At 37.5% G+C, this 26126-nt stretch overlaps 1 protein-coding gene across 2 annotated transcripts; it reads left to right on the forward strand.

The window, feature by feature from the left end:
- The first annotated feature begins 167 nt into the window (after nt 1-167).
- Nucleotides 168-23518, forward strand: LOC127417194 (RING finger and SPRY domain-containing protein 1-like). Of its 2 annotated transcripts, none has more exons than XM_051657028.1 (15): nt 168-440; nt 1543-2054; nt 9927-9979; nt 12344-12456; nt 16864-16990; nt 17432-17490; nt 18137-18203; nt 18302-18433; nt 19160-19275; nt 19845-19988; nt 20428-20539; nt 20672-20774; nt 20869-21021; nt 21750-21854; nt 22421-23518. In XM_051657028.1, the coding sequence occupies exons 2-15, from the start codon at nt 1693-1695 to the stop codon at nt 22515-22517; spliced, it is 1743 nt and encodes a 580-aa protein (XP_051512988.1). In that variant the 5' UTR covers nt 168-440; nt 1543-1692; the 3' UTR covers nt 22518-23518. The 2 variants fall into 2 exon arrangements, with proteins under 2 accessions (XP_051512988.1, XP_051512989.1); XM_051657029.1 differs by lacking the exon at nt 168-440 and adding an exon at nt 642-920.
- Nucleotides 23519-26126: the final 2608 nt, after the last annotated feature.

Raw genomic sequence — 26126 nt, forward strand, 5'->3', positions numbered from 1 at the left:
TCTCAGTACTCATTCTCCCACCTAAAACGAAAGAAAAAAAAGTGTGACAAAAACAGCGGTGACAACGCTTTTATAACTATTTATAATTTGTTTAGCACAACGTCAGAAGTTTGTGTTTTACTGGTTGCTGGGAGGGGTCGGGTCCAGCATCATGTGCTAAAGAGAAATATGCGACACACACACACACACACACACTGATTGATCCTCGTACTGACTTCAGCCAGTCCTCATGCTTTCACTCCTCAGACAGCAGTTTAGTTTCATGATCAAACACTGAATGGGGCTGTCTTAACCTGTGGATCGACCCATTTTGATTTTTAAAGAGGGACTGTGATTGTGAGTCATATCGCTGAGAAGTAAAGCTCACTTCCCGTGTAGTCTTTGTCTTCGGCCTACAGACCAGTGCTGCTGCATTTAACGGAACTCCTCCGCTTTACCGGGTGAGTAAACACACGTCTGTGGTATACTTATGTGATTTAACGACAAATAGACTTGTTTATTTATGTGTCAGTTCAGGGAAACGCTTTAAGCTGACGTTTTGTTCATTTGTTTGGAGGTGTTGCGAGTTATATCGCCGCTAACGTTCATTTCTGACATGATGAAAGAGGCGTTGTTTCAAACGCTAGTGAGCTGCATACCTTGACAACATTTGTCCGCATCACACGCGCGTTATGAGTCCGCGTCATTTTTGAGTATCATAAGCGCTTGAAATAGTTTTGGGTATCAAACATTAGTGTGTTTTAGCTGACGCGGAACGCGCCTGTGTTTCCTTTAAATGCTGCCTACGTAGGCAGCTCACTAGGATTTGAGGCGCAGCCAAAGAGACTCAAGTTTAGTAAAACGACAGCGTGTTATTTGTAAACATTCTGTGTATTTGTTGAGAGATCGTGAATGTCAGTGACTGTGCTAAGTGTTAGCTGGTAAGTGTTCATTTATAATTGAGCATGTTTTATCATTTAAATGCTGTTTTTAAAGTTGTTTGGGGTGCTAGCTGTGTGAGGTTAGCCGCTGCTAACACTTGACAACTGATATAATCGCAGAGAGAGAGAGATCCTAATAAGACTGTTTTTATTAGTTTAAGTATACGAACTGCTAGCTAGTTCTGATATGTGATGATTTTACATAATCATTAAGTTAATTTTAAGGTTGGTTAATAGCATTTCTAATAAATTTACAAGGAGATTAGTTTTAGATATAACATGTTGTGCTGTATGCTTAACATCATGCATAAAGCAAAACATTGTTTACAAAGCAAACTCTGGAGACTTGGCCTAAACCATTTATTCTATTTGAACGACTGGATACTGCTCGCACACCGTCTGCTAACGCAATCTTGTGATAATCAGATCAGAGGCTATTATCAAGGAAACACTCTTATGTAGAGTGTTTTACTTCATCTAGCTGTATAAAACAATGTTAGTGAGTGCTTTGAGCATCTTATGTACTGTATGTTTTTCCATGTCGTGGTTGTCATGTTTTCAGCCCACATTGATAATAATTTGATGAGTATTCTTAATAAAATCTCACTGATTTTCCTCACAGGAGTGAAAACCTCCCAGGCTTTAGGATGTGCGTTGACTGCACCATCATCTTTGCTCATCTGCGCCTGGCTGCTGATCATCTGCAGTAGCACAATGACTGACACATCTACCCGACCCATACCGAGACACCCTCTAAAGTCCTTCCAATGATATGATAGTAGCCACCTGGATTGCATTCTGTGCCAGCAGGAGCCTCGCACGGGTTCTACGACTGACCGTAGAACAGCTGCAGTCAGTGCAGTTTTGTCCCAGCCTCTCGACCGGTGGAGCCATGGGGAACAGCTGCGTGTGCAGAGAGGACAGTGATGTGGAGGAGGGATCAGCCCCTCACAGGCAGCTCAGGCGAGTGGACAACTCCATCTCTGATCCCCCAGAGGCCAGAGGCAGCCGCCCCAGGGACCTGGTCCGACCACCCAGGCGAGGTCGAGGACCGCACGAGCCACGCCGGAAAAAACAAAACGTGGACTGTTTGGTACTGGACACGCTGGCCGTCATCAGGACTCTTGTTGACAAGTGAGTGTAACTATAATGATTACAGGAAGTGGAAGGGGCATCTCATTGTCATAGTTTGTCATTAATTCTGTCTAGGAATGAATCATAATGCATCATATCAATTTCAGTTTCCCATTTAGTAGTGCATCAGTAATAACATATGTACATATATGGTTGAATGAGGCACGTTTTGAGTCACAGCTTTTAACATCCGTACACATGGTGTTTTTTTGTGTGTGTGTGTTTGTTAAAGGTATAGTCCACAGAATGAAAATAATGTAATCGTTTAATTACCCTCATGTTGTTTCAAACCAGTCTGACTTTTTAGTCATGTTAGGGGGAATTTTCAGTCTCTGTCATCATCAATGAAAGGCTATGGTGACTGAGACCAACATACTATCTAACATCTTCTGTTTTGATCCACGCAAGAAAGAAAATCATGTGGTTTTGGAACAACATAATAATTAATTATCTCTTTAAAGATATCATTGTCTACCAGTGACACCACACCCACTGAAAGGAGGACCTTTACTTTGAAATGAACCCGGCTTTAAATCTGCAGCTTGGAGAGCTGAGCAAGAAGCTTGCCAGAGCTTTTTAATGAGCATTGCCATTATTTATTTATTCATTCATTCACACAGCACCACATTTTGTCTTAAAGTATTGCCCAATACAGCAGCTTGAGATAACAGAGGAGCTCTTCATGTTTCTTTTAACATTTTGGCTTTATATCAGAGCCGCTAGTCACTTCCTCTTTTTCACATGTTCTTGCACCTTCCCACAAAGCCGGCCTACTTTAGACAAGAGGTGGTTTTATCTGTCCATCAGATTCGCTGGCTCAAAACACCTGCTGCAACTTTTTTGTATGGCAGATGACAGACCTGATTCAGTCTTGGTGTGCGTTATTCTTAGGAATTTTAGAGGACTGCAGCAATAGAGAACCCATGTGGGACCTGCGTTTTAACAGGCTGTTGTTACTTTCTGAAGAGAATCTTTAATTACCGTAAACCACAATTTTACAGGAAAGGAAATATTATGTTCTAGTCAGAATTAAACTTTCTCTCTGTTTTTGTCACAAGGGGGAGAGCCAGCTGTTTTTCTTTCTTTTGCTTAAAGCTGCAATATACAGTATTTTGATTGCTTAACCACATCCTTTGATAGCCGTTGTTTCATACACGTACACCTGCAACTAGGGCTGAAAGATGTAGCTGGAAAAATTGCATCTCTGTTTTTTTTCTGCCTTTTGATAGTATTCAATATATATCTCAATATTTATGTATTTGCTCTGAAATGGCTTAAAACAATTGCCCCCCCCCCCAATTGTAGGAACATTATTTCCAAGTAGATTTAAACTGTTTAATTGAACTAAAACACATTAAAAATCTAAGTACTTCCCACATGATTTTTCCACTAAATAAACACAAGGAGGAATGAACTTGAAAATATAGTTCACTCAAAAATGATAATTCTCTCATCATTTACTTACCCTTATGCCATCTCAAACTCATATGACTCTTTCTTCTGTCAAACACAAACAAAGATTTTTTTCATGGAGATGTGATGTCTGTTTGTCTGTACAATGCAAATGAATTTTCAAGCTCCACAAAGGGCATAATGGCATAATGACTCCAGTGGTTTAACTCGGGTTTAATGTCTTCTGAAGCTTTACATCTTTACATCTTGCCATTGCAGTCTGTAGGCAGTCGGTACGATCATGCGCTTGATGCATAAGTATAGTGCTAGATGGCGCTAGCGAGTGTAATCGAGCTTGAAATCATGATCCCCAAGGAGACTGCTGATATCAAGATTTATAGTGAAAAAGGAGTTATATTTAGTTTTTTTTCTCACCCAAAATTGATTGGATTGCTGAGATTGTGAAAGAAAGTTGTTCGTAGCTTGCGATTTAGAAATAAAAGCCGCACACAGCAAAGCTTAAAAACTTATTAGGGCAGCAGTTGATTGACAGGTAGAACCTTCAACCTAGAAGTCCTTCGTTTCACTAGATGCGCTTAGAGAGTTAAAAAAAAATCACATATTGACTATCGTGTGCATATACAATTATAACAGATGCTATATTCCCTTAAAAGTCACCCTAGAACTGAAACGAATGCAAGTATGATGAATAAAAATAGACCATGACAGAAATTTGAAAACTCTGTCCGTCAGAGTGATAAAGATTGTTTTCTAGTGCAACCCGTATAGCAAATTATTTGTTTGAAGAGCAGAGAATAGCATGGCATATCTGAATCATGGTGTGGTCATGAATATTATGGGGAAAACAGTTTTAACATGACCATTTTCTCCAAATGTGTAAAAGCTTCATGAACACTCAGTTTACATTGATTGTGTGAGTTGTAACACCTTTTCTTAATTGGTCAACTTCAGTAATCGGCCCAAATTTTTTAAACATTTTTAAAAATGATCGGGAGGTCGTGAGCTTCTCGTAATTCCTCTCACATGGTGCGAGCCACGACCACACGAGCACCCATGATTTCCACGCGATCTCTTCCAACTGGAAAAAAATCGGCCAGGAGCTCGCACGACAGCCGAAAATCGCACCGTGTAAGCCCGCCTTGAGGTGTATGTAAACTTCTGACTTCAACTTTATGTATTTGATTGCTAATTAAGCCGTGCTCTCACTACATGGCTTTCAGACTACCCGAAACGCTGTACTACTCTCATTACACAACAAGGTTTCTTGTCATCTGTCGTTTTCTTGTCTTAGCAGCACTCATACTACACAACATAATGCAGATGATGTGCTCAAACTACAAGATCTTTGGCCAAGATGCATCCCCGGCCAACAGAGGAAAACTTGTTTTCTCAAATCACGCAAGAAATGAGTGAACATGAGATTTTACCACAAATAAATTGTTACGATCCGCTCGCTGTCCAAAAGCTGTGCTGACTGATTTTGTCTGAAAAACAAGAGACAAAAAAATTAAATATGGCAGCACAATGTTTGGAAAGACACGGGCACGCTCTCTGTGTCTGTTTTGGAAAAAAAGTTGGGAGGTAAATAAAATGGCACTATGTCAAGTAGTGTGCAGACCATATATTTATTTGTTAAAAATCCGTACTTGTTAGTTTATAACAGTAAAACATAATTATGATCAAATTGTGGCTTTCCTTTCTTGTACATAATGATGCATGATAAGATGTGATTGGCTGGAACAATTTGCCCTTGTCGTTGCATCACTCGCACAACAAGATCATGTGGAAATAATATCAGACATGGTGTGAAAATATCCCAGCATCTGTGTCTGCTCAAGACCGGCTCAGATCACATTGCTGAACTGCTCATACTTTATGAACATTGCCGACGTAGGGTGCACCGATTTGGTGGCGATCTGACGTTTTTGTCGCAGACCTCGGTAATCTGTCTGCGACCGCAGAATCCTACCAAACATCGAGTAGTGAGAGCGTGGCTTTAGAGCAGACCTGGGCAACTTGTGGGCCGGATCCGTCCCTCCACATGGTTTAATGTGGCCTGCGCTACACACTCTCACAGCGAAATTGTAAGGATTCATACAAACTTTTCTAAATTTTGCTAATTCGTATGATATCGTATGAGTGCACTCGTATGAATTTGAACGACTTTCACTACAGCCAGTGACGTCGCTGGACATCGTTTCCATCTAATACACAACAATTACTTGCTTCTGTCACATACAACAGCTTCCTATCATGTTTACACACCCTACTGATCAGTAAGGCTTAGATAAGGGGTTTGGGTAAGGACAAAATATTAATAAGTATGTCCTTAACGCCTCATGCGAGAAACTCGCGCCTCTGCATTAGACATCCGGGCATTTGCACGTGATGAAATCGTACAAATCTATACTCGTACAAAATCATAATCAAGATTTTTCATGAGACTGGTTTGGGCCTGCAGCTCATTTAACCTAAAAGCGTTTTTTTTTTTCATTGGATTTTTCGGTTATCTTGCATTGGGACCTAACACACCTCCACAAGCATTTAACATTCTCAGGGTTGCCAGATAAGAGATGCAACACCCCCAATTTGAGATTTATACTTCCACAAATTGGAAATATTCTGCCTAATGTTAGACTTATTTTGTGCAACCTGGCAACCATGCACGTGAATGCGCTCTTTCTAGCTCTCGATTTCCCCTTTGAGCAAACTTACTCTTCTCTAGTGCAATATTCTGCTCAAGGAAAAGTGTTATACGACCACTCTGTGTCCAATCTTGTGGCTTCTTGTGATGTTTGGTGCTACCAAGTTTGCAGGTAAACCTTCTCAGTGATTAAATTAAATATAAAAGTAGATCTCGGCATCATTGACACGTAGAGAGGGCATCACTGACATGCGAACAAAAGCAAGCGAGAGAAGAATATGTATAAGTGAATATATGAATAAGTCCCCTCGCACCTGTATGTTAATCTAACTCTTGCAGTAGTTATTTATCATAGTCATGCAAACTGTTATATTCAGTTGTGTGCTGAATGGAAAGTCAAACTATTGACGAGACCCGCATCATGACACTTTTAGCGTGTAAATCTGTAATGTTTTGAGAATAAAATAAGTAAACTCACCTGCTCTGCGACAAACATTAAAAGTTCTATAATTTTCAAAAAAAATGTATATAAAAAAAGAGTGTTAAATTGAATAATAAATTAAAAGGGTAGTAAATAATTTATAATAAGCTCAGCCTTTATTCAGTTTTTTAATGCCTGATAAAAAAGTATCTACCTTTTGTAGAGCAATACAGTACTTTAGGCAATTGCAGAATAGTCCCATTAGTCACATATACGCTTCAGAAAATTGAGTACACAACTATTTCATAGCTTAAAAGATACAAAAACCAAATCAATGCAGAACATTGTATCTCAGAAGGAATAGAATGCGGCTCTTATGCACTACTTAAAGCCCACCCCTGCTTTAGAGGGATCAATTCTGTGTAGACAGCACAGTGATAAACAGAAAAACAATGGAGTTTCTTAGTAGGAAATATCCCTATGTGACCATTACAGCACAATCACACTCAGACACCCATAGCTTGGGGCTTTAGACCTCTGTTTTCTCTCTCTTTCTCAACCACCCTAATAGCTGTCTGTTCCTTACCCTCATCTGCGGTTTAGAAAAATCGCCCATAAACCACTGATTTTAGACTGACAAATGAACCGCATCAGTGACACTCCGCAGAGTACAGGAGAATTTATTGTGCTGGTCTAAATGTCTCTGGTGGTGTTTTGATCATGCCAGGTTCCCTCCAGGAGCAGCCCAGGGGAGGTTGCTATCTCTGCATAGATTTAACTTTGCAGACCCAGACTGCAAAATGGATGTGTAGACCCCACAGCCCAAACAACCCCAGTAGTGGCAGTCTGCTCTGCCAGCCCTCCAATAGCAATCCGTCATGCGCTGTACAATCACCCATTATACCATTAGGCTTTCATAACTAATGTCTAGAGCCAAGGACTAAATAAGATGCTTACAAACACACACGTACACGCTCATGTACCCAGGGTATGCGGCACAGAGGAAAGCATTTTGTTTATTAGGTTGCTCTACTTTTTGGCATTAGCAAGGCTCAAGAATAAAGAATGTTTTTCTCTCATGAACAGGTTGGGCCACAAGTTCAGATTTTACTTGCCCTGGCAACATTTTTAACCTCATCTAACCTTATCAACTTTACCTTGGTGACATATTTTTACATCTGCAAAAGCAACAATGTTCAAAACATCACATATGTTTAAAGGAATATTCCAGAGTCAATGCAAGTTAGCTTAATTGACAGAATTTGTGGCATAATGTTTATTGCCACAAAAAAAAAAGAAGAGAAAAAAAAGGTTATAATCTGGGTTACAGTGAGGCATTTACATTGGAATACTCACTGTTTCAAAAGTAAAGCCAAAAGATGTAAACAATATGCATGTTAACATGGTTTTAGTGTGAAGTAGCTTACTAATCTTTTCTGTGTAATGTTATATTCAATTTTCGTTGCCGTGATGACATAACAACGTAAAAATGTTGATTTAAACAACTTTACAGCTCAAATAATACAGAAGAATTAATGTGTGCTTTTATAAAATTTTATGCTTCACATTTCAGCATCACATTTTCTCCAAAAATTGGCCCCATTCATTCCCACTGTATGCCTCATTACCTATGTATCCATCCAAGTTGCGAATTTAATTTATGCAAAACCATAATATCACAAAAACAATGTCAGCCGCGTTTGCATCCCATGTGTTCAAAAGAACAAAATCGTCACATCCGGGGAGTCACTGTGACTCTTTTATTAATAAAATACTCATGGTTTAGAGCACACAGACAAAACACTATAAAGAACTTTTCTCATGTCTGGGAGCGACAGCATATCAAACAGATCTGGGAGCACTATGTGTGTGTGTTCCTCCATCCTTCTGACTTTACCGTGCAGCTCTATAAGATATTTTTAAAAGTGTGAACAAACCTGCTTTTCGGCACAGTTCAAGTTTTAATTCAACGTATTTGCTCTGCAAACTCTATGCAGGCTTTGGATTTTCTAGACACTGTTATTTCAGGATGACCTGAGCTTCATTTCAGATGTGATGATTGATCTGCTGGTTAGTCCAGTTATTAATTCATTATTCAGTCACATGACTTTTTTTATATGCATCTTGTATTCCTAATAAATTCAAGACGAGTTTATTCGCTAAATGTGTTTCCATAATAGTTTGTGCATTTTGGAGATTTTACTTGCATGTTGGTGTGTCTAGCCGGTGGTTTATATGCAGGGTTGGGAGGGTTACTTTTGAAATGTATTCCACTACAGATTACAGAATACATGCTGTAAAATGTAATTTGTAACATATTCCGTTAGATTACTCAAGGTCAGTAACGTATTCTAAATACTTTGGATTACTTCTTCAGCACTGGTAGATTTTTTCACTTGTTTTGACTATAAAAACTCTGCCAGTGCAGCAAGACAAAATACACATGTTAAAAATACATTCTCTGAAAAACCTAAATATCTTATGCAGTGTTGTTTCTAAAACAAGATCTTGTTTTAAGGATTTTTAGATATTTTTACAGGAAAACAATACAAAAATTATTATCAAGAATATGATTTTTGCCCTAATATCAAAGGTATTACTAGAAAAAAAGAAATTATGATCCAATGTGAAATTTCTTGATAAAAAAAATATGATCGTGCCTGGTAACATGCATGTAAAATGGCTAGGAATAGCATTTTAGCTTAGTGTAAAGCTAACAACTTACACAAGGTTTATTTCTATTTCTTCTGCTCCAAACTTACTTCAAACTTACTTCTCTGTCTGCTCATATGAATGTAACACATCATAAGAAAGTGTTTCACCGCTGTTCAAATGCACTTTGGATCGCATCATTTATATGTAGAAATGATTTCCATCTGAAAGGACTAAATATTAAATGAAACAAATGACAATAAAATGCAAAGTAATCTCTTCAGTAATCAAAATACTTTTTGAATGTAACTGTATTCTAATTACCAATGATTTAAATTGTAACTGTTGTGGAATACAGTTGTATTTTGTATTTTAAATACGTAATCCTGTTACTCCCCAAACCTGTTTATATGCAACATCCCGAAATGCGCATAAAAATTTGTGGATGGAAACCAAGTTAGTGTAACCTTGATTTCTGATTTTTTTTAAAGGAGGGATGATTCAAAATTATTTTGTGTTAATCAACATTATGCCACAAATGCTGTCGATTGAGCTTAACTTTTACTGAACCCAGAATATTACTTCAAATTTGCTATGTATGAGAATACATGTACAGTACATGATCAATGGTCATAGGATGTAGTGACTATGTAGACGTTGCCTTATAGGGCAAGTGAAACCGGCCCATGCTTATTGTTCAGCCTTGATTATCATTAATATTATTTATTCTTTTGTGTTTCAGTGACCAAGAGCCGCCATACTCCATGATCACACTGCATGAAATGGCAGAGACAGGTGAGTGAAATATGGTCAAAATGCTGCAACATTGCATGTGGGTTAAAATCAACCAGTTGTGTATTTTTCTATAAGAGGAACAAGTGCAGATTGTTGACAGAATATACATTTTTGGGTTAATTAATACCATAAAGTCATAAGGTGACTCTTGGATCGATGAACAAATGCTGTGTGTAGGTGTATGAATTTGTTTTGTGAGTGTGTACTGTAAATAAATGTAAGCTATGATGATGCATTTGGTTATTTACTAGGGTAGTGCACTGCAGTTTGTGTACATGCTCTCTTCGCATACTAATTTACCCTATAATCTTTTTAATTACCCTTGTTGATGTAGTCCATGTTACCTGAAATGCACCAAAGTGCACTGCTGTAATGAAGGGGGTTGTTTTGATCTGGAAACCTTCCAGACTCCGATCAGGGGTAAAAATTAAGCAAGGTCATATGTGGGTCGCCAGCCTACCTCTCTCCTAGTGTTAATGCCAAAGCATCCATGGCTGTTGATTTTATTTATATGTGCATCTGTTGCTCTGGGCTGAGCCTGCATATTGTGGTTTGAGACTCTGTGGCACCAGGTGGCTTCTAAGAACTTCATGCTGGAGTAAACAGGTGGAAACACTGCTCTGAGCTTCAAGACTGAGATCAGAACCCCCTGAAGAATATGCCATACCTCTGTTTACCAAGTTTTTTTTGTTATAGTTGACTTTTTAATGAGTGATTAACAAAAAGGAATGGTTTGCCAATTTTTCTTAGTTTTTTCAAGTTGGTGCTTATTAATGTTAATGTCTAGAATAATCATGGCATTAAGTACTAAAACATTTGGAATGTTTACACTATATAACTCCATCGTAGAGCATTTTAATTTTCAGTAATGATGGACTGATGGTAATGATAAACCGATATTTGGCTATTTGGAGATCATCAACATTTGCCAATATCTTGCTGTTTGGCCGATAAGGGGCTGGTTGCATAAACAAAGCCATTAACTTAAGACTTTGTCTAACAAGAAGTCTGACTAGTTAATGATGCCATAGAAAGCCTGTTGTATAAAACAAGCTCACAGTTGTCTTTAGTAAGACAGTCTAATTTGCATTGCATTGTGGGAAATATAAGACACTGAACAGTTAAAAAAAAAATAGCCAACTGTGGATGCTAAATACAGTTTTTATTCACTGAAAATATTTCCTTATTAGAGGAATACAATGCTTCAAAATGTATTCTAATGAACAATTTAATGATTTTAACCCAAATAATAAAAAACACAAGACATTTTGTTACCATCATAGAAGTCAAAGTCTTCTACAAAAGGTGCACCCCAAACTGCACACTTCTGCACTATTCTACGCCATTTTGTAGTGTAAGTAGTGCAAGTAGTACGTTTACACTGAAAATGCGCAAAAAGAAGTGTACTTTAAGTACCCGGATGATGCCATTTTTCAACTGTTATAACGGAGTGTGGAATGTTGGACACTTCATGCACTCAACACACGCGTCTTGCCGTAGATAGTGGAAGGGGCAGAGTTGAATGCTTTACCATCACCCCAAGCTGTGTAAATACAGTATGTATGTTGTTTGAGATACCAGTGTTGAACTTAGTTTGGCTAACGCTCTAAAGCTAGCGGCAAAACATCAGGTGCGTTTGAAAAGTCACTTCCGTCAGCTGTTAAACGCAGAATGCTTCCGTGTAGTAAAAAAAATTAAGTGTTCCATTTGGGACAATACTACACTTTGAAAATTCATACACTACATGGCTGAGTGCATAGTATATTTTAAAAGTGCATAGTGTATAATGTGTCATTTGGGACGCAGCTAAAGTCTCAACTCAAGCCCTTTCAGCCCTCAACTGAAGCCCACCTAGCTCAGTGGACAGTGATTTTTCATGGCAACATAGAATGTAAACAAAAGTTAGCCTAGGGGTGTGTGGTCTTACATTTTGGTCATAAGTTAGACTGATCTAAGTTGATATGCAAATGACTGAAAAAGTTCAGACCAAAATTTTAGAAGACTAACTAGTAAGTTTAGTCTAAAACAGTTTTATGCAATTGGCCCAAGAAGTGGTAGCTTGCCCGTGTTTCGGTTTTAAAATTTATTGAATGCATTGTCAGTGGATAAAAGTATTTTTGAGTGAATTTTGAGTTAATATTCTGTCAGATAGGCCTAAATGTTACCAATATCTACGAAAAAAAGAAAAAAAAATACGTCGACCAGTAATTTTCAATGCCATATAAAATGCACTTATACAATAATGGATCAGGATGCTTATGCTATAATAAAATTCAAAAAACAAAGCACATCCCATAGTTGAAAACTAAACATCTGTTTGTGCTTTCCTCATCTTCTCTTGTCTCTCTGTCTTTCTCACCCTAGATGATGGCTGGTTGGAAGTGGTGCAGTCTTTAATTAGGGTAATTCCTCTAGATGACCCACTGGGACCGGCTGTAATAACCTTACTACTGGATGAATGCCCTTTGCCCACCAAAGTGAGTTCACATATAAATTACCACCCACATTGACTGCCATATTATGTTCCAAGTACGTTTTCCATATTGCATGCTAATGCACTCAAACTTGTCCCCAATATGTGATGTTATGTTGAATTTAAAGCGATTCTCTTTCTCCTCATTGTGGTTGACATCAGCAGACACAACAGTTAGTCTAAGAATAGTGTAAACCAGCCACTGGCTATTAATTAAGATGATGACCTAGTTCTCAGCTGGTTTTGCTTTAGACATCAAGTGATGACCCAGCACAATACCAAAAGTAAACAAAAATGTCCTTAAAATCGTACATTGAAATGTATTACACTACCATAAACTTCATAGACCCACATCCCATTTAATATTGTCTGGGTCATATTTTGTTTTTCCTTACATAATGTATAGAAATCTGGGTTGCACTTTATTTTACAGTAGGTGTACTTTCAGTATACTTGGTGTACTTACCCAAGAAAGTACTGAGTAATATCAGGTAACTACATGTACTTAATATGGGTTAGGTTTAGGGTTAATACCTACAGTAATTACTGTAGTTGTGGTAAAAAAAAAAAAGTACGTAAATGTAGAACAGTACTGTAAAGTAAAGTGCTACCGAAAACTGTTTCACTGTTTTCTTGGATGAGGGCCTGTCAAGCAACCTGTCCATGTTGCATATATCAACTTTGGCTAGCTGGCACAATACAGTTGTGCGAATTTGATTGGACAAATGGCTTTTGATTAAAACAGAAGATTTGGAAAGTGTTTTCTGCTCCCTTTTAAAATTTGATTAGTCAGTTTATTATATGCATGATTACACCGTTGCATTTTATTGTTTGCATTTAGTGTTGTTTTTTCCCTGGTGTCCATGACCCTATCAGAACAGACCTGCAACCCATTTTCGGGTCCCACCAGTTGAGCACCACTGTTTCAATTCTGATTTTATGTTGGAAGTTAACGAACACTAAACAGAATTCCTAAACAGAAATGAGCTCTTGTGATAATTATTAACATCAGCAACATGTAATTTTTTCTGATGTTTGTGAGAACATGTTAATGGTTAATTAAAGGTGTGAATAATGTCTAGGTGAGGAAGTTTTGACAGGGTACCTGTGGGGACTTAAAAAGTCTTAAATACATTACAAGAAGTCTTACATTTCATTTGCTGAGGTCTTAAATTTTGGGGCGTGAATAGATGAGATGCTTAAAACAGCAGAATCTGCCAAAATCCACAGTCAAAATCCTCTCTCTCTCTCTCTCTCTCTCTCGTGTATCCATCATTTAGCAGCTGACCCTTGAGTTTAGTGTGAGCGCACGCAGGGAAGTGCATTTTTACTGAATTTATGATGTTACACGTATCATAAACCCGTTAATCCGAAATGCAAATGGCATTATACTGCGTCTCTGTAAGCGAGCAATGCGTTAACACTACCGCTTCTGCTTATAATCGACAAAGCTGTCAGGGTTGCAATTTGCAAGTGCGCGAGGTTGGAGTCTTTTGGCGCCTTTCAAATCGTGGCGCTTATTTTACATCACCTTTGACAATAATTGTAAAGCTAACAGAACTACTCAGCTGCAGAGTTACACCTGTTATATCTCCATCTCTCTAGAGTTCCATCTGACATTTACAGGTATTTTCTCTGCCATCTGAATTGTTCAATTTAAAAAAAAGATTTTTTAATAATATAGAAAACAATAATAAAATAATTATTATATAAATATTATAATAATAATATACATAAGTATTTGTTAAAGGTATCTGCCAAGAAAAAATATATAAATGTTATTCAGCACATGCTAGACCTTTTTCAGAGCAGTGTCATCTTTGATTTTTAATGTGAATGAGAGCAAGGCTGTGAGGGATAGATGTACATTCTCTTCAATGGGCTGTACTGCAGTTTAAAGTGTTTTTGGATCATTCCGCGTACAAAACATTGAAAGAATATATTTTTAAGGACACTCGGTAGACAAAAAACTCCAGACAGCATGAGTTGTGGAAAATAAGATGGGATCTAGGAGCTTTTTGCAGATTTACACCGTTGCCATTGAAGAGATAAGTCTATCCCTCACAGCCTTGATTCCATTCCCATTAAAAATCAAACATGGCGCTCAAACACTGTGAATAAGGTCTATAGACCAATCCTCATGTTTACAAAAATGTCAGCGCAAGCGCAGTAAGTGGTGGCAGAAAGCCCGTTGACTGTTGTGTTAGATTTGACAGATTAGAGAGAAAGTATGACACAAAACCATCATAAATACAAACATATTCTTAGAGATACTATTACTATAATGAAATGAGTTAATAACAAACATGTAAACATGCTGCAAAGTGGAGAGTTGAAATTATCTCCTCAGTCCAGTCAGCTCTATTGATGACTTGAAGCCACAGCAGTCAACGAGAGCCCTCGGAATAATTTTTTCAACAACGTAATCAGATAAAAGTTTAATTTTTGCCACCACTTCCATCTTTGACATAAGCTGTGACGTTGCCAAAGCATTGGTCTATTGCGTCATGTCTTGCTGGAAAGCAAGTTACTAAAGAGAAGGGTCACAATATAGGCTACATACAGTTGTGCTCAAAAGTTTGCATACCCTGGCAGAAATTGTGAAATTTTGGCATTGATTTTGAAAATATGACTGATCATGCAAAATGTCTTTTATTTAAGGATAGTGATCATATGAAGCCATTTATTATCACATAGATGTTTGGTCCTTTTTAAATCATAATGATAACATAATGATAATCGTCACATAATGATCACCCAAATGGCCCTGATCAAAAATGTACATACCCTTGAATATTTGGCCTTGTTACAGACACACAAGGTGACACATACAGGTTTAAATGGCAATTAAAGGTTAACTTCCCACACCTGTGGCTTTTTAAATTGCAGTTAGTGTCTGTGTATAAATAGTCAATGAGTCTGTTTGCTCTCATGTGGATGCACTGAACAGGCTAGATACTGAGCCATAGGGATCCAAAGCCTTGAAAATGCCAGTCAGTACTGTTCAATCACTTATTAAGAAGTGGAAAATTTGGGGATCTCTTGATACCAAGCCAAGGTCAGGTAGACCAAGAAAGATTTCAGCCACAACTGCCAGAAGAATTGTTTGGGATACAAAGAAAAACCCACAGGTAACCTCAGGAGAAATACAGGCTGCTCTGGAAAAAGACTGTGTGGTTGTTTCAAGGAGCAAATACGACGATACTTGAACAAAAATGAGCTGCATGGTTGAGTTGCCAGAAAGAAGCCAATGCCACAAAAAAGCCCTGTTACAATATGCCCTACAACACCTTGACACGCCTCACAGCTTCTGGCACCAAAATAGAGCTTTATGGTCACAACCATAAGCGCTATGTTTGGAGAGGGGTCAACAAGTATTGTGCTCCTTGAAACAACCACAGCATCTTTTTCCAGAGCAGCCTGTATTTCTCCTGAGGTTACCTGTGGGTTTATCTTTGTATCCCGAACAATTCTTCTGGCAGTTGTGGCTGAAATCTTTCTTGGTCTACCTGACCTTGGCTTGGTATCAAGAGATCCCCGAATTTTCCACTTCTTAATAAATGATTGAACAGTACTGACTGGCATTTTCAAGGCTTTGGATATCTTTTTATATCCTTTTCCATCTTTATAAAGTTCCATTACCTTGTTAAGCAGGTTTTTTGACAGTTCTTTTCTGCTCTCCATGGCTCAGTATCTAGCCTGCTCAGTGCATCCACGTGAGAGCTAACAAACTCATTGGCTATTTATACACAGACACTAATTGCAATTTAAAAAGCCACAGGTGTGGGAAATTAACCTTTAATTGCCATATAAACCTGTGTGTGTCACCTTGTGTGTCTGTAACAAGGCCAAATATTCAAGGGTATGTAAACTTTTGATCAGGGCCATTTGGGTGATTTCTGTTATCATTATGATTTAAAAAGGACCAAACAATTATGTGATAATAAATGGCTTCATGTGATCACTATCCTTAAATAAAAGACATTTTTTTTGCATGATCAGTCATATTTTCAAAATCAATGCCAAACTTTCTGCTAGGGTATGCAAACTTTTGAGCACAACTGTACTTAAGCTACATGCATTCTTAATGAATTAATTTAGAGTTTTAATGTTGTATTAACTTATTTAAAAAAAGAAAACACACAAATGCACAATAAAATATAAAAAACATGTCCAGAGACATCCAAGTTACCTCATTGCTTTTTTATTTACCTGCTAATGAATGATTTAATTTTTTTCTTTTTATTGTGAAAGTGGTCTTAAAATTTTCTTTTATGTGGCATTAAAAAGTCTTACATTTCATTCCTTCGAACCTGCAGGTACCCTGTTTGAGCTCTTGTGCATTCAAGTGTAGACACCATTTGGTTTGTAGAATTGATTAAAGAGTTCGGTGCTTTGTTTCTCCTCTCAGGATGCGCTGCAGAAGTTGTCGGACATGTTGAATCTGAGTGTTGCCGTTGCCTGTCAGGACGCCCTCATCCCAGCCAAACACCGCAACACCACAGCAGTACTGGGCTGCCTTGCTGAGAAACTGGCTGGTGAGGGACACACACTCATACTCAGCCTTACATGAACTCGGATACGACAAAGAAATGTCCAAATAATTTGAGCAACTAACCCATACGTATAAAACTCTTTCAAAGCGAAATCAGTCTGGAAGTTTTGTGAAAGGAATCTGAGATCTCATGCATCTTACTTTACCTCTTCTTTGTGCTAGCATGTTCTTCTGATACTAAAGAGCTGAGTTTGCAGTGTATGAGCTGTAGACCTGTCATGATCTGACAGCTCTGCTGAGCTTGCAACACACACACACACACACACACACACACAGTTCAGCCAGGCCAGGGCCGTATATAGTCACTCAATGTCCAGTTCTCTCATTATGGAGAGATATTCCTTTTTTGAGGTCAATGCAATGTCCAAATGAATCATTGGCTAAATACTGGAGTAGTTAATTTGAGCTCTTATTCTTGCTACAGGTCCAGCAAGCATCGCGCTCCTCAGCCCTGGAACTCTGGAGTACTTGCTCGAGAGTTTGGTGAGAGCTTTGCACACTACTCATTTGAGTGTTTTATTCTACACACTGACATTTAGGGTACTGTAGTTCTTTTAATGGGGTCATATAATGGAAAACAGTTTTTTCCTTCCTCTTGAGTTTGATTTACTACCTAGACATACTCTAACATTCACAACTCATAGGTTCCAACCCAGTCCACCAAAAACATTTATTTAAGAACTAAACTGCGAAAATGGGTCATTCAGAAATGGTTCTGATGTCAACCATGAGCACTGCACATTAACATATGATAGCATCAATTATGTTTGTGGTGCAAGAAACCTTGACTAACATTATTGGTGGACTTCAGAGGAGAAACACTAAATGCATCAGGACATTTTGTCGATTGCATTATCAGCGTCACGCTGGATAGCCCTGCCCATAGTGAAATCTCATTGGTCCAAAGTCCTGCTCCACATACTGTTTATTAAGCATTAAATACCTCCCAATTGTCTGAGATTGTGGTTCGTCGCAAAACAGTTTTGCATTCAGTATGGACAGACAAATTGCTTGTTGCTGGAAACTTCACAGTTTAACTGAACCCCTTCCACTTTTGCTGTAGTTTTGCATGATAAATTGTTGTAATGCTGCTGTTATAACCATTAATGTGTTCTGATTGCTCCTTTAGAGCTCTGAGGCCCACCCCACTGTCATGCTGTTTGCTCTCATCGCTTTAGAGAAATTCTCTCAAACCAGTAAGTTTGACTGTTTGCTTTTTGTAGTTATCTGGAAGCAGCGCCAAATTTTCAGCGTCTGGAAAAGGGTCACTGATGAGAGCTTGTCTTTGTTTCAGGTGAGAACAAGCTAACAGTATCAAAATCATGTATCAGTGAGCGTCTCTCTGTTCTGGAGTGCTGGGCTGATCACCCAGACTACCTAAAGCGTCAGGTCGGCTTCTGCGCCCAGTGGAGTCTTGATAACCTCTGTGAGTAATCTTGACTGCAATGGTGTGCATCGTTCATTAGAAAAAAAACTTTTGAATGGCATTCAGGACATTTTCAGGTGTTTTTTTTTTTGTTTGTTTGTTTTTTCAATTTGGAATGCCCAATTCCCAAATGCGCTCTAAGTCCTCATGGTGGCGTAGTGACTCACCTCAATCTGGGTGGCGGAGGACGAATCTCATTTGCCTCGGCGTCTGAGACCGTCAAACCACGCATCTTATCACGTGGTTTGTTGAGCGCCTTACTATGGAGACATAGCGCGTGTGGAGGCTTCACGCTATTCTCCGTGGCATCCACGCACAGCTCTCCACGTGCCCATCTAGAGTGAAACACATTATAGCGACCACGAGGAGGTTACCCCATGTGATTCTACCCTCCCTAGCAACCGAGCCAATTTGGTTGCTTAGGAGACCTGGCTGGAGTCACTCAGCACGCCCTGGATTCGAACTTGCGACTCCAGGGGTGGTAGTCAGCGCTGAGCACTCGTTGAGCTACCCAGGCCCCCTTTTCAGGTGTTTTTAAGTGAACTAAGTACTTTGTAAATAAATATTTTACTTAGTTTTCTATTTTGTATTTAACTATATTTACCTTTTGTATTAACTTAAATAATAATTAGCCTGGCAAATGTTAGATTTTGAATGAGTAAAATATTATACTTGCATGGTGTGTCTCATTGAAAATGTTACCTTTGGTCACCCTTTGGCCCATAGTCATTAAAGAGGGTCGTCAGTTCACCTACGAGAAAGTCAACTTGAGCAACATCAACGCCATGCTGAATAGTAATGATGTCAGCGAGTATCTCAAGATCTCCCCTTCTGGACTGGAGGTGAGAGACAGCTCATTATTTTTAGAATTCTGCAAAATGGATTTAAATCTGGTAAAACAGGAATTACCGGTACATTCTTATTTGTGGCTGAAAGACATTTATTTAAAACTCTGTCAAAATGCAAATAAGTAAAGGACAAACAAATAAATGTAAACCCACTGGGTGTCAGGGTCTTGTGAAAGACAATCCCTCAGATTCTGTGGAAATCTGAAGAGCTTTCTACAGAATTCTGTAGTTGCAGGTTCTGTTCAGATGCTGTGCAGTTTCACTTCCATTTAGGACACTCTATCAAATACATCTTTACAACAAAACATAAACAAAATGTCTTTTCACACTTCAGTAAATGGTTCACATAACACTGCTATTCTCAGAATAGTGGTGGTGGTGGATGCATGCATGCCTATATCTCGAGCCTACTCTAAGTCACACACCTTGTAGAGGAATAGCTAGTTATAAGAAGTAGATGTTGTGTGTTAATTATACATAACATATAAGCAACATTTTAGGCTTATTTATCCATCAACCTTTTGAATTTGAGAATTTATGTTGAATGTGATTTTGCTCCTTAGGCACGGTGTGATGCGTCATCATTTGAGAGCGTCCGCTGCACATTCTGCGTTGATTCTGGGATTTGGTATTATGAAGTCACAGTCATCACGTCCGGAGTCATGCAGATTGGCTGGGCAACTAAGGACAGCAAGTTTCTCAACCATGTGTGTTTCTAGTCATGTCTTTACGGTTATATTTGACCATATTTACATGAAGAACACATGTATCCTCTGGTTTTATATAAAGCCACACACAGCTTGCTGAAAACTTAAAACTTTGTTTTTAAATTTAGTGGTATTATTTTGGGAAATAGTGCCTTTTAAATATTTGAAGATAACTAATATTTAAATTCATTTGGAAAACTTTTTGCTTATAAATTGAGCTCTTTTGATTGGAACAAACAATAACATCAAGTAATTTTTAAGGTCTAAATATTTTTTTGAATCAATGTATTTTTGTTAGTTTTGGTTGAGGCATTTCGAAGGCATATTTTTCAGCATAATATTATATACTGTATTCTTTTTTGGGTAAGAAAAACAAACACACAATGTCTGTCTGACGAAGTTCTTTAATGAGAAGAGTACTTTTTGTGTGTTTGTACAGGAGGGTTATGGGATTGGAGATGATGAGTACTCATGTGCGTATGATGGCTGCAGGCAGCTGATCTGGTACAACGCTCGCAGTAAACCTCACTCCCACCCCTGCTGGAAAGAAGGTTTGCAGAAATTCCTGTTCTGCAGTCATGCTCTTATATTGTATAATGACTGCCTACAGTAATCTGTGTTTTATAATTTTGGAAAAAAGATTTTGGCAAAGTGTTATGAGCATTGTTCTCTGGGCTTTGTAGGTGATGCCATAGGCTTCCTGCTGGACCTCAGTAAGAAGCAGATGATCTTCTATCTAAATGGACACCAGCTGCCTCCTGAGAAACAGGTGTTCTCTTCTGCCACGTAAGCAAATGCTCACTTCCTCCACCACAGGTATAAAGATTCAAAGTGTTTATGGAGCTCTTAGAACATTTTCTTTTCTCTCTGTCTCTGTCAGGTCTGGCTTCTTTGCTGCAGCCAGTTTCATGTCCTACCAACAGTGTGAGTTCAACTTTGGAGCCAAGCCCTTCCGCCACCCCCCCTCCATCAAATTCAACACATTTAATGAGTTTGCCTCGCTTGCATCAGATGAGAAAATCATTCTGCCCAGGTTTGCTTCAAAATCATCAATGACAAATAGGGCTGCACAATAAATAATTGTGATAACATGGACTATGACGGCTGCTGCAGTTAACTAATCGTGAAAAGTCTCAATTACAGCGTACCATTTGGAGCCACTTCCATTGAACCAAAGTCTCTCGTCTATATGTTTTGCTGCAGCACTTAAGTATTGTGACCAATCAGAGTTAGGTTTGTTATGTGCATGAATGCAGTGGCATTTAATATGTCAATATGTCTGTAATTAATGACATCTTGTCCTAATGAGCACTTTTTGATCCACACGTCTGTTCGCAGTGGCATGTGAAAATTAGTGCTGAATAATCACCACCTGACAAAAATAAGCTTTCGAGCCCAAGCAAATTATTTTATATTCGATAGATGTTGCATGACTTTAAATTTTGTTAATCAAAATTAATAATCACAATTACAATATCAAGGGAAATAATCAGCTACTATGATTTGGTAACACTTTACAATAAGGTTCCATTGGTTAACATTAGTTAACTCCATTAGTTAACATGAACAAACAATGAACATTACTTTTACAGCATTTATTAATCTTACCTATGATTTTTTGTCATAATCGTGCAGCTCAAGTGTTATGTGGATTTGAATAGTGCATTAGTTATCACGCCTAAAGCAGGTGACTGATACCTTTCATGGCAGACAGCACGTAAGAAATGGCTCTCTTTTAATTTTATTATTTTTGTATCTCAGACACAGGCGCCTGGCCTTGCTCAAGCAAGTTAGCATCAGAGATAACTGCTGCACCCTCTGCTGTGACCAGATGGCAGACACTGAACTGAGACCCTGTTTGCACAGGTACAAAGATCAGCATAAATAAGCAGTGTTTACACCACTGGGTTAGGGGTGAAGGGACATGATTGAGGTTCAGAGTATGCTCAAGAAAACTGGATGGAAATGCTTGGTTAAAATGGAATAAACAATAGCGCCAATGGAAGTCTCAGAATATGACATAAAAAAAAGGATAGTTCTGACTCTACATTCCGATTGGATGAGACACATTCGAAAAATACAGACAGTTTTTTTTTTTTTTTTTATCATTTTTATTCATATTTCAAAAGGACAAGTAATGATACAAAACAATGCAATATGAAACAGACAAGGTATATATATATATATATATATATATATATATATATATATATATATATATATAGTTAAACAAATAAAATAAGAATAATTAAAAACAGGTTAAACCATGGACAGCACATTTTATATTAATGCGCCAAGTTGCTACGTTGTTTGGAAACCATTTCAAGCCTAATTTTTGAGTCAGTATGCTAGTTCTAATGTTGTTATTAAACCTGTTGTAATTACTGTCACAACATAAGCATTTGTATGTTTTCTGTGCGTCACGTCTACAGTGGCATCTGTATGGAGTGTGCCTTACAGCTGGAAACTTGCCCACTGTGTCGTCAAGACATCCAGACACGAGTCAGACTCATTTCCCATGTGTCCTGACATCAGCCCACCAACCGAAGACATGGACTTTCCCCCTCAAGCTTCCATTCTGTCCAATCCCCTCTGTCTGAGAGATCGACCTGACCAATCAAATCGTGATGCTGTCTCAGGATTGGACGCTGCAGCGTGGACTTTTGACCGTTTGTGTGGACGGATGGATTAGACCCTCCATGAAGATGGAGATAAAAAATAAAGAGAGAACTCTACCCTTTTGCACTCCAAGGAGGCCCCAGTCAGAGCAGCTATGAGGCTGTTGAGGAAATTGGGAGGTTTTAAGGTTTCTAGGAATTTGTAATCATTTCCAGAAACTGATGAAATATTAAACAAATATATGCATAACATGCTGATCTGTCTTTCAGTCTCTCCCCTCGAGCTCTGGTCAGGGTCTGCTGTGTGTCTCTGTTCAGATGTGTTAAATATATATGACTTCTCTCAATTTATTCTCAGGAGGAAACAACAGCAGCGTCTGAACCACTTTGTTTCCTCTTAATGTTCATGCCTGCCTCCGAAACCCATTATTCCTCGCCCACAAACTTGATTGTACTTGAAACTGTTCTGGGTTGATTGCCCCAACATTCTGATTATGACTGCAATAGTCATGATGAATCGAGACACTGTAATTTTTTTTTTCTTTTAATGATAGTATTTTATATTGGTGTATGATGAAAAGCCCATTTAGAAACAAATTAAGCCAAATTAGATTGCTAAAATGGCAGAATTGAACAAGAATTGAAGTAATTGACTGACATTTTCTCATTTATATGACACTAATGCAAAGGGCACTCTTGTGACAACCCATAAGTGAGATTTGGGGGAAATTTCATGTGTTTCCTATCATGGTTAACACACATATCCATGTCCTAATGCTGCTGAGGCCTAAATGTGAACTTGAGAGACGGAAGTCTCCAGAGCTCCCAAAGATCAGAGAGTATGACTGAATTAAAAATCTTTTGTTTTCTGAATTGTGATGTTTGTAATAAATGTCTGTTTTATGCGTTGCACAGGTGTTGTTACAGCTGTCAATATTTACTATTTTCAAATAATATAAATTCTAAAAATCACACAAGTCCAAGAGCTAAATCAAACTATTATGTGATAGACTGTCCATGGAGAATTACTTGGACAGCCAAGACGGCAACAATATCAGAATTTCTTTAACTTGGATCATAGTAACCCCCCACCCATTACAAAAAGGTATTATGGTCATTCCACAGTATGGTGATGTAATTACCATCTTATACATGATACTTTTGTACATACCATGGTACTGAATGATTACAATATTCATTGTTTACATTTGCAGTGGCAGGGTAGGACCATGGTACTTTTTGGTAATTTTTGGTTAGTGGCTGAAATGTTTGAGGGAGAGTATATTAGACTATAATAGAGTGGAAGTGTACACAAGAACTGAAGAGGTAAATATGTGACTAGTTTATACACATCTAAGCGAGCCCATTTGATTAGGCTGTTTTCATATATAGTGGCCTGTGCCATGAAGCCGGTTTCGGTGGCTAACCAGGTAAGTTTTAGTTAAGTTTGCCTCAACCCCAGGTTTTAGGTACCATGAAAGTTGGGCGGCTTTAAGCGATGTTCATCACCATAGTAACTTACGCTACACGGCTAACCTGCTCTGTAGAATACAGATAGCTAACAGATGCTGAACCAATCAGCTGTTAGTAAAATAACATCTCTGACGCAATCAAGTCACTTCCTCGTGTCTCTTAAATCACATTTTACAAATAAAATCTGAGAAATCCACAAAATCGGCTCTTCATGATAAATTATTTATTGGAGTATCTAAATGTAGATTTTTCAGCAGAAAGTGTTGTATTTTATTTAAAATTAAATTGCTTTACATTTACCCTCTTTAGTCATAGCAAACAATTTCTTTGAAAACATAAACATAATATATTAGCAATGTTGAGTAAGTTACTCTTAAAAAAAAAAAAAATTACATCTTCTACAGTGTAATTAGATTACTTTACTAAATGTCTGAAAAGTAACTGCATTACTTATTACATTCTAAAACCCTGCTCAACCTCGACCAGATGAAAAATACAAGGATAGACATGAAACTGTTCTTTTGATTCTTTCAAATAAATTATTCATGAACTGGCCAAAGAATTTAAGGGGGCTGCATTAATTTAGAAAGCATACATTTTAACATTAGACATTAAATTTCTATTTTAAATTCACTATTGTTTTATATAGAATTGTTCTAGAGTCTATACAGTATTAACACAATTACATCAGAAGTAACTGTAAATTACTGAAAAATTAAGAGTAATCCTTTTTTTATTATTATTTATTACAGTAATTAATTACTTAGTAATGCATTACACCCAACACTGTATATTAGGCTATCTGTAAAACAGCCAGTAAATTGATTAATATGATACCTGCGAAAAAAATCATTGTTTTTAAAATATTAAAAATTCAAGATTGCTATAGAAAGGGGTGAATGGCACTCAAACCCCTTCTTTCTTTCATGGGCTGGAGATGAACATACAGTATTTTACTTGAAGTTATAATAATATAAGCAGTACACAAAATATGCATTTTATAAGAAGAACAAATACGTCTTATTATTGAATGTCAATTTTTTGTAATCTGTTTCAAAGTTGATTACCCTAAATATATTTTGTTCAGTTTTATTTCTTAAGGACAATGGCATTTTACCCAAAATAAGGTTTTCTGGATGTATTTCTATTGTGCAGTTAAATAATAAATGTACCTGTCTAATCACTTCATTCCAATAAGTTGACTAATTTTTATCCTACCACCTACATAATTTTATTCAGATTGTCCTGTATATCACGTACAGGTGCACTCTTTAAAATTCCTAACATTTTTATTGGATTAGTTGTTATTGTATGTATCAATTATATAATTTATTAATGGATGCATTTCCTTTTTTATTTCATACTAATAGGTTTCCCCATTTGATAAATTTCCATCTTCCTCCATTTCACTTTAGATTCTTTGTTCATCCAAGTCAATATAGGTTGAATTTGGGCAGCTTTATAATAATTTAATACATTTGGGAATTGTAGTCCTCCGAGCCTTTTTGACAATTTAAGAATTTTAAGACTAATTTTAGGTTTCCTATTATCCCATAAATATTTACAAAGTAGCTTATTCCATTGTCTAAAAACACTTTTTGATATATTAACTGGTAGATTTTGAAAAAGGAAAATAAACGTATGGAGAATACTATTCGCTTTGTAATCAATAGTAGCCTATATTTATTTGTAATAGTTTTGAATGATATATAAAGTTATCAATTCAAAGAAACATAAAAGCTTTTATATTTTAAATAAATGTAAGCTTTTAAAATTAATAAGCCTGTGTGTTCTTGTTGTGGGCCTGGATGAATTCACTTTTCTTTTTTTTTTTTTTTATCACATTAAGAATTTGTTTGCAGCAGTCCTCTTGAGCTCTCGTAGCAGCCGCTGTTTCTTCTTGTTGTGTAAATGTCTTTAATTGCTTCATCATTTTACAGTTATCCTTTGTACTGTGTAAATCATTTGTTTTAAGTCTTCGTGGTTTCATGCTGAACTCTGAAGCAGTGAAAATGCATTTGGCATTTTTTATATATTTTTTAAAACA

This window comes from Myxocyprinus asiaticus, chromosome 26 (genome assembly GCF_019703515.2).
Source record: "Myxocyprinus asiaticus isolate MX2 ecotype Aquarium Trade chromosome 26, UBuf_Myxa_2, whole genome shotgun sequence".
NCBI classification, from domain to species: Eukaryota; Metazoa; Chordata; class Actinopteri; order Cypriniformes; family Catostomidae; genus Myxocyprinus; species Myxocyprinus asiaticus.